Genomic DNA, 16631 nt, shown 5'->3' on the forward strand with positions numbered 1-16631 from the left:
ATCGCTCGAGACGCTACTGAAAGGTAGATAGGGGAAGAGTCAGAAAAGTTGCTGGTCTGACAAGGCTCAACGATGTTTAGTGATGAGATGCGGTGACAGGCCGGGCTAGGACCCCGATGGTCCCCTAAACCCTTGCAATCTCGTCCCAATGCCTGGATCACACCAAGCCTGATTGGGAGCTCAATCGCTAGAACAACGCCCTCCCATACATTTGGCAACACCCTGCGGCAGCCCCACCTTCAACTTCATCCCACTTTACGCGACTTGACGCGTCTTCATTGAGCCTATCGAGAACAAATTCGACGACAAGCCGGACAGGCCAGGCCAACAGTACGACAGCAATTCTTGTGACACGCATCAACCTCGCACTTTGCACCACAGCATTGCAGAGCACACCATGGCGGACCCTGAGATTGAGGAACTGAACGACAAGTTCGGCACCGGCCATGCGGAGCTGGAGCCAGACGTTGTCGCCGAGCTCAAGTCGATCATGAACATGCACTCGCTCTCGGTACAGGACCTCTTTTTCAAGTGGGAGTCGTACTGTCTCAAGATGGAGACGGCCGACATGAAACCGTCCTTGACGACCATTAGAGCACTGAAGCAGGATATCCAAGATGCTCTAGAACGGAGCAACCGGGCTCACGGCTCGCACATCAAGCAAGAGAAGCGCCCCGGTGCCACGCCGCGGACAGCTGTAAAGAGTACTGGCGACGTCTTTGGCATGTAGGTCTTGTCTCGAGATTTCTGGACCGCTGGGTCAGGTGCTGATAACCGCACTAGGCTGGACGGACTCGTCCCAAACACACCCGGCGCGGCGAAGCTGAACAGGAGTGCGGGCCCGAAGCGAGAAAAGTTCGAGTCGCCTTCGGTGTCTAGGTTAAAGGGAAATGCACCGGCCAGTTCGCCGGACGCCAGGACGCCGGTCAAGACGGAGGATTTGGATTCCATGAATGCTGCGCAGTAAGTCCCCCCGGACATTCCTTCATGAGCTTGGAAGCTGACTCTCTCGGAGTGCTCCTGCGTTCAACGAGAGGCCAAATGCAGGCGAATTGGTTGAAGTACTGAATAGCCAACTGGATGCCCCCGAACCTCCCATTGCTCCCTACGGAGAAAGCCGAGTCAAGCTCACCGCGGCATCTGATCAGAAGAAGCTCGCCTACAAAACGATGGCTATGAAGCTCTCAGAGTCCTCGGAAATCCTGGACGAGAGGATAGAGCAGTTTATGGGTGTCGTCAAGGAGCACCACAGGCTAGACGAGGATGCGTTTGGGAGTGCTGCGGCGCAAGGGACCACAGAGATTGTTGCTGTCGGCCGAATCGCCTCAGACTCTCCCGAGGGCAAGCTCAATATTGCTTCACTAGTCCTGGAGACATCAAGACGAACTGGTAGTGGTCGACGAGTACCACTAGATCTGAAAAAGCTCAATGGTCGCTTCCAGTTCTTCCCTGGGCAGATCGTTGCTTTCAAAGGCACCAACACCAAAGGTGACGAGTTTACCGTCAACCAGGTCCTCGAGATCCCGCCTCTGCCAAGTGCAGGTTCAACGCCAGCGGCTCTTGATGCTCACAAGCAGAGACTTCGGGGCGGTCCGGACGCCATGGATGCAGACGACGAGCCGGCTCCGCTGAACGTGATTTTCGCCTCTGGACCATATTCTGCCGACGACAATCTCGACTTCGAACCACTGCACGCCATCTGCGAACAAGCAGCGGATTCATATGCAGACGCCCTGGTCTTGAATGGGCCCTTCATCGACGTCGACCACCCACTGATTGCCACTGGCGACTTTGACCTCCCAGAGGAAGCAAACGTCGACCCAGACACGGCAACCATGACTACTGTTTTCAAGTACATGATCTCTCCAGCACTGAATCGCCTAGTGGCTGCAAATCCAAACATCACAATTCTGCTAGTGCCTTCGGTCCGAGATGTGATCGAACGACACGTCTCGTGGCCACAAGAGCCCTTTCCCAAGAAAGAACTCGGCTTGCCAAAGTCTGCCAAGATTATTGGCAATCCAATGACTCTGTCCATAAATGAGATGGTCCTTGGTATCTCATCTCAAGATGCTTTATGGGATTTGCGGCACGAAGAAGTCGTTGGCCCACGAGCAACTGAGCCGAACCTGCTCGCGCGAGTGGCCAAGTACCTGATCGAGCAACGTCATTTCTTCCCCGTTTTCCCACCTGCGGACAGGTCTAAGCTGCCAAAAACCGGCACGGCTGAAGGTATCGCCACTGGTGCTATGCTGGACTTAAGCTACCTCAAGCTCGGTGAGATGGTCAGCGTCCGGCCGGATGTTGTAGTTGTGCCCAGTGCTCTACCGCCGTTTGTGAAGGTAAGTCTCGACGAAGTTCTCCTGTATTGATGGGTTTCCCACACGTGATCACTGACGCCGCCGCGCTATGCATCAGGTCATTGAGAGTGTTGTGTTCATCAACCCGGGTTATCTTTCAAAACGACGAGGAGCCGGCACCTATGCGAGGTTGACGCTCTATCCGCCCAAGCTCTCGGACGAAGAAGTCACCGAAGGTGCCGTGGTTAGTCACAAGGTCTTCGAACGTGCGAGGGTGGAAATTACAAGGATATAGGCTTCAAGCATAGCTTTAGACAATGACGAATGCGTCAAACGGAGCACTTTCCAGTGCGCGATACAAGAGTTGGGCAAGGAGAGATGTGACGTGCCTCATTGGATGCGAAAGGATCATGTTCTTGCCGGCCGGCAAGCAATGCACGCCATTCTCATTAACCATGGGACTACCTGGAATCAATCCTCCGCCTCTTGTCACTCTCAATGCGAGCTCCTTCCCGTGACGAGTCCCGTTTCCTCCTGCTGCTATCCCTGTCGTGGTCGCGACGCGGGGATCTTGACCTCGATCTCGATTGCCGTCTTGAGTCGTGTCGTCTGTCACTATCCCGCGGGCTCCTGTCTCGGCGCCGATCATCTCTGCGCTCGCCAAGGGGTATAGCATTGGCACCACCAGGTCCAGACCGCTCCCTTTCCCTATCCGACTTGAATCGCTCGTCGACATTGCCGAAGCGATCAAACGAGTCCTTTCCTGGCCTCCAGTCACGCGAGGTGTCATAACCCCACGTGCCGGTATCTTCAGACTTGAGATCCCGGTACTTGGTTGCGCCCTTCTTGCCGAGCTTGGTCATGTCCCGCATCTGCAGTGCCTTGGGCAGAAGCTCGCGATTCTTGACGTCATCTGCGAAGCGGGCGCCCATAATGTCGCGGTTCGCGAGGCCCTCCGCCTCCGCGTCGTCGCGATAGAACGCACCCTTGTGGAAGTACTTTTGCATGTAGCCCATCTTGCCCTTTCCGTCCTTCTCCTCCTGCTGCTTCGCCAGGAACGCCTCGTCCTCGGCTCGGCGCTCCTCCTCGGTCAAATTCCGCCGCCGTTCGACCTCCTCGCGTTCCTTTTCTCGCGCCTCGATGGCTTCCCGCTCGCGCTTGATGCGCTTGAGTTCCCGCAGCTTCCACGCCGCGAGCTCTGTCTCTGGGTCCTTGTCGTCCTCAGTGTCGACGTCCTCTTCCTCGTCCACCACGTCGTCCCAGTGCTTCTTGCCTGCAGCCTTGGCCGCAGCGTCTTTGCGCAACTGCTCCTCGACCAGCTCGTCCATGGCCTTCTTCTTGCGTTCCTCTTCCTCGGCCAACCGCGCCGCCTCCTCGGCCTCCGTAGTGCGGGATGAGCCACCTGCACCGCTCGTGTCGGCGCCATTGCCCGTGCGTTGTGATTTTGGTATGAATTTTGGCCGGAACATGAGGCGCGGTTTGATCTGTTCCTCTTCGTCCGAGCTCTCTTCCTCGCTGCTCTCCTCCTCCTCCTCGTCAGACCCAGACCCATCTTCGTCGTCATCCCCGTCTTTCTCGTCCGAGCTCTTCTCCGACTCGGTCACGAACCCAGCCTCCGCGGCGTCGCGCTCTAGCTTGCGCGCCGCTGCGCGCCGCTCCTCGGCTTCCGCATCGAGCTGCCGCCTGCGCTCGTTGAGGTCGACTTTGCCGAGACTGCTGACGATTTTGCCCGCGGAGGGGGCCTTGGGGGGGGCGCGACGGGCTTCTTCTGCTGCGCCTGTGCGGTGGTCGTCGTGGTGTCGTTGTCGGAGTCTGAGTCGGACGAGTCTGATGAGGCGCCTGTCGGCTTGCCGGCGCGGTGGCGCGCAGGCCGCACCGGGTTGGCCGTCATGCGCTTGGGCGGCATTGTGGGCGTTCACGATGGGATGTCTCACGACCTGATGAGAGGCACACAGAGAGACCCGCAGACAGCGAAGCGGTCAATGTCAAAAGGCAATCGCAAGGCCAAAAGTCGGAAGGAATTTGAGTTGTGATCGAAGATGGGCTCGTACTGGTTCAAGCTCCAGAGGCAAGCAGGGCAGCGCAGGCTAGCTCTAGTTGCTTCACCCCCGGTCTGAGCTAAACTTTGGGTGGATCAGCGCATGCAAGGCGCGCTCTGCAGGGCACTAATCGATAACGGCGCAACATGGCAATGCTTCAGCGCTGCATTTGGGATGAGAGTTGGTATCACGACATGGCAAAACAACTTGTTGGTGTGGCAAATAAAGTCTCCCAAGGGGTACGATAGGTGGTATCTTTTCGTGGCTGACCGCCATGCTAGTCTCAGAACGCCCAACGCCATATAAATCCCAGAGCAAAGCCCCTCATGTCTATTTTCCCCAGGTGCACACCCGTGTCTCACAGGATATTGTCATCGATGTCCTCCATTTCCGCAGGCAATGGCACTTTTGACGCCTCAGTAGAGGAAACCGCCGTGGCACCGGGTTTGGCCGCACCGCTCTTCTTCTGGCCGGCCTCCTCCGAGCTGTCGTCACTCTCCCACTCGTCCTCGTCCCCGGGCATCGCCGAGTTCGCAAAGTCCGGAATGGATTTGTTGATGTCGTCCCAGGTCTTTCTGCGCGTCTCGACTGTACGGCCACGGTTCTTGCTCTGGACCACCTTGTGCTCCGTCCTCTCCATGATGGCCGCGGCGCGATCCATGCTCTTCTCCTGCCTCTTGCGCGCCTTGGAGCTCAGGTTACGGCCCTTCTTGGCCTTCTTTGTTACGCCGGCATTCTGGTGGATTGCGAGGATGGACGGCCGGTGGTCGACGGACTCTGAGGGGGGGCGAACCTCCTTTAGAGACTTGTCGGTGTCAATGTCGAGGTCCGTGGCCCGCCGAGCTGCTCGCGAGTGGACAGACGGTGCTGGGCAATGTTAGTCTGGGTTTCGACAATCGCAATAGCAATCTCTGGGACTGGAAAACGAGTGGCGACATACTCCTGTTCTTCTTGATGACACCCTTGCCCATGGTAACTTGCTTTGGAATGGGTGCTTTACTGGCAAAAATATGTCCAAGAGCAGGCCGGATTGCGGTGTGCGAGCTGGATGCTAAGCTCCCTCCTCCCTGGGACAAAAAATCCGGGATGGTCTGCCTGCCCCGCGGCGCTGCAGCACGATAAGCCGATAAGTGAACTTTTAGCTGGGGACTTTTCCACGTTTCTTGATTTGTCTGCCTCCTACAACTCCCCAGCTTTGGGTTGATTTTTCGCTTGCACGGAAAGCCAAGAAAATCGCCATGCTTCTGTGACGGAAATGTACAGCTTTGGTACATGGTAAATCTGCACACGAGCTTCGCAGCCACGAGAACGTTGCCCGTAGCGATATTCTGGGCTGTAAGCTTGATGCACAGCTCAAAACAGGGGTCCTGGGCGAAGCTCCACCGACAGGGCAGCAAGTCAGGTGTGGTGGCGCCTTGCTGGGGTTGGCTTGTGACAGCTCCCTCGCTCGTCTCATGTGCTGCTGCTCTGTCGCATCCTCCTCCAACGTGACGCCTCCCTTCTCCCTCTGCGAGTCTGGACTGCACTCTGTGCTGCAAAGCAGCTGACGCCTCACGTGTTTGTTTGGCCTCCCAGAAACAATCGCCTCCGACAAGCACGTCCTTGCAATCGACCGCAGCTCGTCGTCATTGCCCGGCGCGGGTCTGTTCAACCTGCACTTTAGCTGGCGACGAAACACATCTCCCTTGCCCGAGCCACGGACACAAACACACAGACAGTCTCGACAGCTTCGCGTAGGTCTCGTCCAGTCTACGGTCATGGCTGGTTGCGCGCCGTGAGGCCCCCGACTGCGCAAACCCTCGGCGACGCCGCGCCCGCCCTCGATTCTCACAAACCGTTGTCCTCTCGCGCTTGCCTGCTCGTTTGTCGCTCGCGCGCTTCTTGGCCAGCATGAGCGGCTACGCCCCTCAGAGGCATCAAGACCGCGCCGTCCTGTCTCGTACTTATTATCGCGAGGACGCCATCGCCTCAGCTTCGGTATGGGATCGACTTCAGCAGCCAAGCGTCCTCGTCCCGCTCATCCTCTTTATCCTCGGCATCTTTTACAACTCGCTACACAAGTCTCCCCTGCATCGGCATCGCCATCCAGGCGAAGTCCTCTGGGACTTTATCGTCACCGCCACGCCCGCCTCGCTGCTCTATTCTCTCGACGACTGGCTCCACCCGCCCCTCGCTCCGGCCCTGAAGCCTTCGACCACGGCTGCGCGGTCCCAGACATACACCGCAAAGAGCGATGCCCTGCGGCGCATCCTCGGGCTGGACAAACCCGGAAGCATCATCAAGACCGTCGCTAGTGCTGGCCTCAAAGGCATGAACACCTTGTCAACTGCCTCATTCATGGGCAAACATACCGGGTCGAAGTCGCCGCCCGGCTTGACGAACATCAGCCAGTCTTGCTTCCAAAATAGTATTCTCCAAGGGCTTTCGACCTCCAGCTTCTTGCCCGACTACCTTGAGAAGGCTTCGTCATGCATCGCTGGAACTTCAGTTGACGGGGCCAGTGGTCCTACGACAACCCTGCGGATATTCCTCGCGAGCCTGGTCGACCCCGGGAACAACGGCAGGTCCCTCACAGCGCCCGAAGCACTGAGGAGTCTGAACATATGGGATCAACAGGATGCGCAAGAGTACTTCAGTAAACTGCTGGAAGGCATAGACAACGAAGTCAAAGAAGCAGCCCATGTCCTCAGCAGACACAAGTACCCGGATCTGGCATTGCCTGCTGTCAGAGACGATACTGGAGGCAGCAGCCGACGTAGTATCGATAGTGGTTATCAGTCGCTGTCCGCCGCACCCAGGACAGCTACTGCAGACCAACTGCCAGTCAACCCCTTGGAAGGTTTGGAGGCACACCGCCTCGCGTGTGTCGAATGTGGCTTTTCTGAAGGCCTGACTCTACAACCGTCGAACTGTCTCACGCTAAACCTCGGCCATGCAAGCGAGTACGATATTTTCAGGGGACTCGACTCGCATGTCCAGGTGGAGGCCATCGAGGGGGTTCAATGTCCTAAATGCACGCTGCTCAAGCTGCAGCGACTCCTCAAGTTGATTGTGACGCGGGGAGTAGACGCTGGCCTGTCGGACGAAGCCTTAAGGGAACCTCGGACCCGCTTGGCCGCAGTTGAGACGGCTTTGGAAGAGGATGACTTCGAGGACGAGACTCTCACCGAGAAGTGCAAGATCACTTCAGAGCACCGGGTCCGTACGACAAAGATGAAGCAGACCGTGTTTGCGCGACCGCCTCAAACTCTTGCGCTACATATGAACCGGTCCGTCTACAGCGAGCGGGCCACTCTCAAGAATCCCGCCCCCGTGCGCTTCCCCAGCATCCTTGATCTTGGACCATGGGTACTTGGCAGTGGCGGCGATTCATTGCCTGACCCTCAGGGTTCGGGCAGCGACGACAGCTCGCGAAGTCCCCCGCCAGCCAGCGACGTAGAGTATTGGACGTGTCGTCCGAAGTTCTCCATCGTTCCTGGTTCTAGGGGGCGTTCGAAGATGTCCGGTCCAATATATGAATTGCGCGCTGTCGTTATCCATCAAGGCCACCATTCGAATGGCCACTACGTGTGTTACAAGAAGCACACCGGCCGCTCCGCAGGGGCTGACCAAGATGGTGCTGCGGAGAGCAGTGTTTCCCAGCCTTCCGGTGGCACACTCTCCACGGCCTCCACCAAGGAGTCTTCCGCTCTTCCGCTAGACGACGATAATGACGACGACGACGACGCCGCCGAGGGCAACATGACGAAGTGGTGGAGGATCAGCGACGAGAACGTCTGGGAAGTTGAGGAAGCCGATGTGCTGAACCAGTCTGGAGTCTTTATGCTCTTCTATGACTGTGTAGATTCCAAGACAGTCTTCATCTCAGAAACCGAGACAGGGGAAGGGGAGTCCAAAGACCAGGTCCCGTGCGCACCTGAAGAGCCTACAGAAAGGCCGTCCGCGCCGCCGCACTCCAGCAGCAGCGTGCGGCCTTCATCTTTACTGCCGCTACTTGCTGAAGACGAGAACGTGGATTCCAGCATCCCGCTTGGCCGCCCCAATAGCTAAATCAGGCTCTGGGTCCACACCAGGCCGCAGCCTCCCCGGCGGCCACTTCTTTGATATTTCACAGCTGGGCCTGATGGCAGAGGCGTTGTCGTGCGCGGGCAGGATAAAGCTCACAATTGTCGTAGACAGGCGCGTCTCGGGACATAGGGAGGCCCAGAGACGCCACCGGGGCACATGCCTCGACCTAATGCAGTATGCATGAGGTCGCGCGCACAGATACAACTCATATGCACACATAGCGGTTTAAAGCACGAATGGAGTTTTTGACTGGGTAGCATCTGCATTTCCCCCAATTTCTCCACGGAGCCACGGGTAGTCATCATTCATAATAGACCAATATCCTTGAACAAGTTAGCCGCCATCGAAGGTGCTAAATTGTTCATTTGGGCCACGGTGGCGGCCGAGCTTTTGACTGCTCATCCAGAGCGTTTGCGTCTTGTCTTGTCTTGTCTTGTCTTGTCTGTTGTTGTTGTACACGAGGGTTTTGTATGTTACAATGACCTTATTTCCTTGGGCACCTTGCCACGTCTTTCGACATCTTTTTGGGGTTGTCCCTCCCACAGTCCAGTACACGTAACTTCGTACTCTTCCCTCTATCATTCCCCTTCCATGCATCATCCCACACGACGAGCAAGACCACAAGGATGATTTTACATATTCACATATATATACAACATATTGCCTCAGCAAGCTTAGCCCGGATGGGGGCCGAGCATCTTCCACAAGAGGTCTGCCAGACCTTCTTGAATTCCACGTGGCAAACACCAGGGCACGCAGCACCACCATCGCCACCATCGCCACCATCTCACGGAACAGAACGTCACAATCTCTACCGGCGGCCGTTCTTGAGGCCGTGGATGCGCTTCGAGTACTTCCAAAGGCTGCGGTACTTTGGCTTCTGGCGCTTGGCCTCCCAGCCGCGCTGCTTTTTCTCGCCCTTGAGCGAGTAGACGCGCTTATGCTTGAACTCGATGTCGGCTCCGGGCATGCCGGCGCGCTCCATGACGGCGGCCGTGTTCTCATCCCACACGGAGCGGAACAGGTTGAACCCGACGGGCGTGAGGGAGAACTTGTCGCGGAAGGACTTGAGGCTGAACCCGTCGCGGGTCGCGTACAGCTCGCGCAGCTTGGCAATGTCGAGCGCCTCGCCGGGCTTCTGCTCCAGGATGAAAACCGACATGCGGTGGTAGGGCGCGCCCTTCTGGGAGAATGCCGGCAGCCACGGCACAGCGAGCTGGGTCTCCTTGTTGACCTGGCCGAGGGGCAGGGACTGCTGGGTCGGCGAGAGGGGGATGTTGGCGGCCAGGTAGTGGCACCGCCTGTCGAAGCTGTCGGTCTCGGCGTTGGGGACGTCAGAGTCCATGACCACGACCGAGACGAGGCGCTCGCCCTTGTCGAATGCCTGCACTCTCAAGCGGGGTGGTACTTCTGACACGAGAGAGTTGATGATGTCACCGGGTTCGACCTTGACGCGGCGGAAGTACAGTTGCACGTCCATGGTCGGCTCAAACTTGGGCAGCACATCGGGCACAATGTTGAACTGCTCAATGCGCTGTGTGATGATTTTGTAGGGCATGCCGCGCCATTTGAGCTCGGCAAGGTGGCGGTAGATGGGCTTGCTCATGTCACCTATAGATATGGTTAGGGACAAGGTCCATGGGTGCAAATTAGGGTGCTTTGTGTGGAAGATGTGGCACGCCAAGGGGGGGAAATGACAGTAGGGAAGTCCGTACCGAGGCCATCTTCAAACTTGCGCTTGACCAACGGGTCGTTGATGTCGGCAAGGATCTTGAGCTCCTCCACGTGTTTCCTCAAACTCGTGAGGCGCAGGTTCTTCTTGGCCTGGCCGCCATTGTACTTCTCCGCGGGCACCTCCTCCAACCTCTTGATCTTGTCGAGCTCGGCCGCGATGGCCTTGATCTTCTCGGCACGGTCCGCCTGCAGGATCTTGCGAGCCTCCTGGAAGCACTGGTAGGGCAGCTGCTCGAAGGGCACGTTCTCCGAGGTGCGAATGGCCGCTCTGCGACGCCGGGAGCCGATGGGGTGTGTGCCCTTTTGGTACAGCCGCTTCTCGGCCCACCCAGCTGTCGTCGTGTTGCGGTCCAGCAAGGCTTTAGTCGCACTCACGGTGTCGGCCTTGGCAGCTTGTGCATCTCCCTTGCTCGGACTAGTTGCCGTGCTGCCCTGGGCAGCCCTTTCCGGCACCAGAGCCGTCTTTGTTGTGGTCTCTACATTATCGCTCTGGGTGCTAGTTTGTGTGAAGGGTCGGGAGGATCGCACGCAGAGCTGTGCCTGGTGTACCGACCGGAGGGCGGGCCGGGCGACTCTCTGACAGCTCGCCATGCTTGGCGATGTGCGATCGAGGTCGAGGTCGAGCGCGTGGTGTCGATTGCCTCGATGTGCACGACTGCAGAGGCGTGGCGGGCTGGTCGTCGTCAATGTCGATGGGGAATATGTTTCGAGCCTCCAACCCGCAACTTTTCTCGAGGGCACGCCAATGCTGTCGGGTGCCCTCCGGGGGCGAGCTCTGTCCAATGAGACTCAAGAATGCCCAAGATGTGGGGGTCCAATGGAGTGCTGGCTTTGTGCATTGAACCAGTCTCGACGTGCACAATAAACCACCTGGCCAATCACAAGCCTGGGAGACCCCCAGGACCGCAATACTTTATGCACGCACCCCAAGTCGCAATTTTTCGGACCTCGAGCCCGCTGGTCGTGGGTGCATGGACGACGAGCTGCGATTGACATCTCGCCCGTCTGCAGGCAGTGTCCGCCACCAAACCTCCAACCCAACGCTCCTACGACCCGGCCTCACTCGCCGGCGCAATTCTAGGGACCTGCACAGCTGTCGAGGAGTCCTTGTGCCCTACGACGGCCATGGCATCCAAAGGCGCCAGAAGCCTCAATGAGGCCATGAAAGGCCTGTCCCTCACCTCCCAGATTTGCAGAGATGCGACATCGGTACGGCTCCTTCAACCCTTTGTGCTGCATCCTCGCTCGCCGTCCGTACTAACAGCCCTCTGCGCAGCATCGGATACCATCTCTCACACGGTCCATGGCCACCGAGGCTGGCGTCCCAAAGCCTGGGGTCACCGAATACTACCGCCCGCCCACCACGGTCCCTGTCACAATCTTTGGCTTCCCCTCCTACGAACCGCGGCGGCTCGAAGCCTGGTCCACGAAGCACCTCAGCCTTCCGCTTCGGAGGGACATTCTCCACCTCGCCGTCGTCCACGAGGGCGACAACACCCGGCAAGGCACGGCGAGCTCAAAGACCCGCTACGAGATCCGCGGCTCGAACCGCAAGCTGTACGCGCAGAAGGGCACCGGACGGGCGCGTGTCGGCGACAAGAAGTCCCCTCTCCGCCGCGGAGGCGGCAAGTCCTTCGGCCCCAAGCCACGCGACTTTGGCACCAACCTGAACCGCAAGGTGTACGACCTGGCTTGGCGCACGGCGCTGAGCTACCGCTACCGCCGCGGCGAGCTCATTGTCTGCGAGGATGGCATGGAGCTTCCCATGCCTGACGTGTACGAGCAGCTGCTCCAGCAGGAGACCTTTACCGACGAGCTCGCGCTCGCCTTCCAGGCGCGGTGGGCGCGTGAGGTGCTGGAGAGGAACGACTGGGGCAAGCAGGCTGGCAGGAGCACATTCATCACCACAGACTACCGGCCGAACCTCTTTGACGCGATAGATGAGATCCCCCGGTATGGCAGGGCGCTGGACACTGAGGACCTCGATGTCAAGGACCTACTCGAGTCTAGCCGCATCATCATCGAGCGGTCAGCACTACAGGAGCTCATCGAGAAGCACCAGAGCGATCTGGTCAGCTCTGTGTATGTTGTCAACGGGTCATTGCCCAAGGGCCCCGAGAGCGGCAAGGTTCTGGTGCAATGAGGGGTCAAAGACGGCCCATTCGCGCATGGTACTGGCCATGACAACGTCAGAAGAAGGCTCTGTACCAGTTCATCAAATCAAGCGGTCTAGTTGGAATCGGTGCCCTGAAGGCGCGACTGGGAGCACTGGGAAACCGCCCTTTCGAGTGTAAGATATCATGCTTCTTGCACCCTGTGTTCTGTATATGATGAGACCATGTAGAACAAAGCACTTGTAAAATATACGTAGCGCAGAGTCTAAGAACTACCATGCGTTCATAACTCATCATGCCGTGGGTCGAGAGCTAGGTTGGATGGGCAGAAGCAAGATCGGGGCACGCCCCCTGGAATTACTGCGTAATGGCCGCGCATCGAGGGCACGCCACTGTACATCTCTTGAACGAGAACCTGCATTTACCACGGAAGTCCATTACGCTAAAGGCCGACCACATCGCGAAACGAAACCATGCGACCATATCTTTACTCTCGAAAAAGTGCTGCTTCACTATTGTAAAAGGGAGCTAGAGTGTATTTGCACTGGAAGTGCTGTATATTTCGGCAGAGCTCCTCCACAAGCTTAGCTCGTGACCGACCGAGCACCTTAGGCCAGAAGACGGGCATGGCTCTGTTCTCTTTTCCCTCGTCAAAGTCCGCTGGTGGGCATCCATCAGCATCGACGAGCAGACGTGCTCTTCCCACCCCCAGCCGCCTGCCCTTTAACCCCAAAATGGCAAATTGCCATCTCAACCTCGGAACATGAACAGGTCGGGATACCGATGCGTGACATCAATCACGCTCTGAACTCCGTTGGCATCTAGGCATGAAGCCGTGTCAGCAACACAGGACGTCTCCTTGTGGCAGGTTTATGAAAACCACCGGTCTTGACCTCGCTTTTGGCCCATGTGCCTGGCGTCTACGTGGGATACTTACCGACGTTGGTTCCCAGGTCGAGCGAGTTGAGCACCTTGACTGACAGGTCCGGGTTTACCTTGCCGATGACTTGGGCATAGTTACCCGGAGTGAGATGCGCTTCCTGTGTTTCATCGAGACGAAAAGTTAGCGATCCATTCCTGGCTCTTTTTTTTTTTTTCGTTCAACGGAATCTGGGAGAGGAGGCTTTGTCTGAGCCGCCAGAATGAGCTATGGCCTGCCACATCATACCGCATGCCAAAACCAACATCTGCCTCTCCAAACCCAGCTTCTCCATGAAGCTCAAAGAAAACGAACCATCATCTTCTCTTCCCCGGCCGCATGCTACCATGCCACTCGAAGAAGAAGAAGAGGGGGGGATTTCAAAATACGAGGCATGATGGAGAACTCACCCGGTTCAGCAAGCAGGTGACCTGCCCGTCCGTCTCCAGCAGGGCCGTCTCGCCGCGGAGCTGGATGACCTGCCCCACCACGAGGACGTTCTTGCCAACAAAGGTGTCCAGGTGGCGGCACGAGACGCGCGGTGTCGATATCGGCTCCATTGTGCTTCTCTCCGTCTGTCTTGGGTTTGCGTTTTCCTTCGATGTCCTCCGGGGGCGAAGGAATGAATGTGGGGAGGGGGTTTTGGTGTGCGAGGGTGATATTTGATGTTTGGTCTGCACGCGACGCCCTGGCGGAGACGATCTATCAGAGAGGGCAGTCGGCCTTTCGTCAGGCTGATCTCTGCGAGACTATCTCTTGAAGATCAGATCGATACTGGCCTTGAGGATGTATTTCTGCTTGCTCACGGCGACGACACTGTCAATGTTCAACTGACGGTTTGGCCCAATTCATGGTGGGGTTCCCTCTTGGGCTTAATTGAGACGCGTCTCGATGGCGCGTGCGCGGTGTCAGGTGACCGACCGTGGTTGGGACATTCCGGACCGTGATTCAAAAAAAAACACTTGTCACAGCACTGGCCTACGAAGCAGCGATATCTCATATTCATTACGTCAAAACACCATAATGATCGAGTTTGCCCTTTGGTGTCCTCATCCCCCATGATCCCGATTGTGGCTTCTGCATGGCTTGGGAGACCGAGGCACATCTCTCTGCAGCAAACGATGACAAAAGGTTCTGGACACTGCAGACTCTGCCACGCTGTCCGATTTTCCCGTTGCAGGAATCCATCTCCCCCCTCGTCTTTTCCCTCTTCCATACATACGGACGAGCGTACCTACTTAGCGTACCTAATCTTCTATTTCCCGACACTCCGTTGTGATTGAGACAGTAACAGAGAGCCCCTCCCGACCTTGCCGGAGCACACTTCTCGATCGAGCTCACACCGATCGGACTCTGCCAGTTCCGCGGAATGCTGACAGGTAGGGAGCCGGCGGGCAAGAGTTCGCGAAGCCAAGCAACAGTGCATCGGGGTCAAAAGGGCAAAGGGACTGTCTGCCGCCGTGCGCAGGAGCAGGGGACAGACAGACATGGGAGCACGCACCAGGCAGCAACGGCCGCGCCCGGGGTGAGGAACCCTGAGGCTGCCATCTGTGACCTCAGACTTGACCTGGCCCGGCGAGCCTGAGGGAGGCAGGGAGTGCGTTTCAACCACTGGCTCGTCATCGTGTTCGTTGCCAGGCCAAGGCGCCCCGAGATGCAAGAACCCCGGCTCGTCCGCTTCAGGCTCGTCGCTCCGTCTCATGTCGGCAGACGGCTCCGGAGGAGTGGGTGCCAAGCATACGCCGTGTGCATATGCACACGCGAGGGGGGTGTGGGTGTGTGGTGGGATGTGCTGGCGTCGACTTACCTACCTGGTCCCTCTCTTGCGTCACGATTTCGTCTCGTCCATCTTTGCGAATGTGGTTGACCTGCTCTTGTCTTGGGTGGATGGCCAATCGCGGCCAAAGAGCCTCGCCGCGAGCTAGCGCACTACTTTGGGGAGACAAGTGGATCGCATCGCCCCCATGTAGACTGCCTGTTCGTCGACACAGCCAGGATGGGGCAAGCAAGTATCTGGACGCGGCCGCGTGGATGCAGGTACTACGTGTCGCTGGGGGCGAGCCGTGCAACGTCAAGCGGCTGCGCCAGGCGGCAGGAGGGCTTCCCATGAGCACGCTACGTTCTTACCCCCGGCTTTCCGCTCATGCTAGCGAGCCCCGCGCGGTCCCAGAGACAGCAAGACTAGTGCATCATGATGCTATTCATGTCCGTCTGGCCATGTCAGAGCCGCCAGGCCTTGGCGTGCTGTGACTCAGGTTGCAGAGTGGAGGTTCGCGAGTCGGCAAACTGGCTGCCGCGCAAACATTCCGGCTGACTCAATGCTCCCTGCTTGATCTCGCGTTGGTGCCAAATCGCATGCCAAATGGACTGAGCTGGCGCTGAATGAGTAACAGCCAAACGCAGCTTGGGCGCCGGTTTGTGCGCCAGGTTGTTACGCTGTGCTATGGTGCCACGGTTAATGACATTGTCTAGCGACGGGTGTGTTTGCAAAGGTTCTCTTGTGGCACTCAGACCTTCTGGGTGAGTGTTACTACAAGACAGCGAATGCATCCTCGAACTTAGAACCTGCCAAACCTCGAATTTGCCTAATCCGGCAATCTCAGCCCGGGGTCTGAGCGTGTCCACCAACCACGACAAGAGACCCCGATTCTGCCCCAAATCAACTGGTGCAACCTTGCAAACTCGTCGTGTTGGGTCGTCTTATTTCTTTCCGTGTTGGGATGAGACCGCCCGTCCCACAGGGGAGCCGAAGCATTGCCGAAGCCGGAAGACCACGTGCCCCAGCTTGTACACAGGGGTTGGCGCGTGGATAATTTTAGACCTCGCTGATCGCCAGGCAGTTTAGAGAGTGACTGATTCAAAGCCTGAGAGACCCAGTTGTTGCTCGATATCTAGCCCATTTTACCTAAGCTTAAATGCGACCATGAATATGTGCATCTAAGGCCTCCCCCCTCCTTTCGTACGACACCCTTGTCGAGGAAGTCGAAGATTTGGTGTTCGATTCGAATATCCCACTGAAAGTGGTGCCATCGATCGATTGATACTGTTGAGAGTAATCTCGTATCGAGCTCAGGCGTGGTTCTGCCCAGAAAACCTGGGTGGGTGGACGTTGGAGTGCAAGGGATTCGGGCAACCAATCTGTGCTTTCCAGAAACTAGTTCTTGGATCACAGAGTCGTGAATGCCAATATGCATTCATATCTGCCTCGGGCTGACTCGCGCAGCCTGCGTCGTGCGATTCTCCTGGCCTCCATCAACAGAAATTGTGCTTCCATATCATCTATTCATCCGCGGAGCTTGTAACAATACTGATGAATGTCTCGGCCCGGGATATAGATCGAGAATCCGAAGAGCCCGACCGACTGGACGCAGCCAATCAGCTGCGGCGGGCACTCGGAGCGGTATTCAATGTGATGCTTGACGTTATACCAGCATTTGCTGTTGGTTTCCGAGATCGA

The 16631-nt window shown here is 57.4% G+C and overlaps 8 protein-coding genes across 8 annotated transcripts; 3 read left to right on the forward strand and 5 right to left on the reverse strand.

Moving 5' to 3' along the window:
* Window positions 1-159: 159 nt before the first annotated feature.
* On the forward strand, window positions 160-2678 carry B0I36DRAFT_108051 (DNA polymerase subunit alpha B). The gene is made up of 4 exons (XM_046147838.1): window positions 160-726; window positions 784-963; window positions 1016-2342; window positions 2419-2678. Exons 1-4 carry the CDS (start codon window positions 398-400, stop codon window positions 2593-2595), a joined length of 2013 nt encoding a protein of 670 aa, XP_046014184.1. The 5' UTR covers window positions 160-397; the 3' UTR covers window positions 2596-2678.
* On the reverse strand, window positions 2679-3978 carry B0I36DRAFT_108052 (splicing factor, Prp19-binding domain-containing protein). The gene has a single exon (XM_046147839.1). It carries the CDS (start codon window positions 3767-3769, stop codon window positions 2762-2764), a length of 1008 nt encoding a protein of 335 aa, XP_046014185.1. The 5' UTR covers window positions 3770-3978; the 3' UTR covers window positions 2679-2761.
* On the reverse strand, window positions 3850-4341 carry B0I36DRAFT_108034 (uncharacterized protein). The gene has a single exon (XM_046147837.1). The coding sequence runs from the start codon at window positions 4204-4206 to the stop codon at window positions 3931-3933; it is 276 nt and encodes a 91-aa protein (XP_046014186.1). The 5' UTR covers window positions 4207-4341; the 3' UTR covers window positions 3850-3930.
* A 226-nt stretch (window positions 4342-4567) lies between these two features.
* On the reverse strand, window positions 4568-5583 carry B0I36DRAFT_321266 (Alb1-domain-containing protein). Its single transcript, XM_046153674.1, has 2 exons — window positions 5280-5583; window positions 4568-5206 (listed from the first exon to the last, which is right to left on the reverse strand). The coding sequence occupies exons 1-2, from the start codon at window positions 5308-5310 to the stop codon at window positions 4698-4700; spliced, it is 540 nt and encodes a 179-aa protein (XP_046014187.1). The 5' UTR covers window positions 5311-5583; the 3' UTR covers window positions 4568-4697.
* Window positions 5584-6229: 646 nt separating this feature from the next.
* Window positions 6230-8389, forward strand: B0I36DRAFT_348423 (uncharacterized protein; the record flags this gene model as incomplete). The annotated part of the gene is made up of 1 exon (XM_046156691.1): window positions 6230-8389. One exon carries the CDS (start codon window positions 6230-6232, stop codon window positions 8387-8389), a length of 2160 nt encoding a protein of 719 aa, XP_046014188.1.
* Window positions 8390-9218: 829 nt separating this feature from the next.
* B0I36DRAFT_348424 (ribosomal protein YmL35) lies at window positions 9219-10732 on the reverse strand (the record flags this gene model as incomplete). Its single annotated transcript, XM_046156692.1, has 2 exons — window positions 9219-10018; window positions 10123-10732. 2 exons carry the CDS (start codon window positions 10730-10732, stop codon window positions 9219-9221), a joined length of 1410 nt encoding a protein of 469 aa, XP_046014189.1.
* A 368-nt stretch (window positions 10733-11100) lies between these two features.
* Window positions 11101-12715, forward strand: B0I36DRAFT_430593 (ribosomal protein L4 domain-containing protein). The gene is made up of 2 exons (XM_046162540.1): window positions 11101-11350; window positions 11418-12715. Exons 1-2 carry the CDS (start codon window positions 11267-11269, stop codon window positions 12282-12284), a joined length of 951 nt encoding a protein of 316 aa, XP_046014190.1. The 5' UTR covers window positions 11101-11266; the 3' UTR covers window positions 12285-12715.
* B0I36DRAFT_383232 (replication factor A protein 3) lies at window positions 12716-14073 on the reverse strand. The gene is made up of 3 exons (XM_046160947.1): window positions 13585-14073; window positions 13193-13295; window positions 12716-13076 (listed from the first exon to the last, which is right to left on the reverse strand). Exons 1-3 carry the CDS (start codon window positions 13732-13734, stop codon window positions 13006-13008), a joined length of 324 nt encoding a protein of 107 aa, XP_046014191.1. The 5' UTR covers window positions 13735-14073; the 3' UTR covers window positions 12716-13005.
* Between the last annotated feature and the right edge of the window lie 2558 nt (window positions 14074-16631).

Source organism: Microdochium trichocladiopsis (genome assembly GCF_020744255.1).
Source record: "Microdochium trichocladiopsis strain MPI-CAGE-CH-0230 chromosome Unknown B0I36scaffold_4, whole genome shotgun sequence".
Taxonomy (NCBI): domain Eukaryota; kingdom Fungi; phylum Ascomycota; class Sordariomycetes; order Xylariales; family Microdochiaceae; genus Microdochium; species Microdochium trichocladiopsis.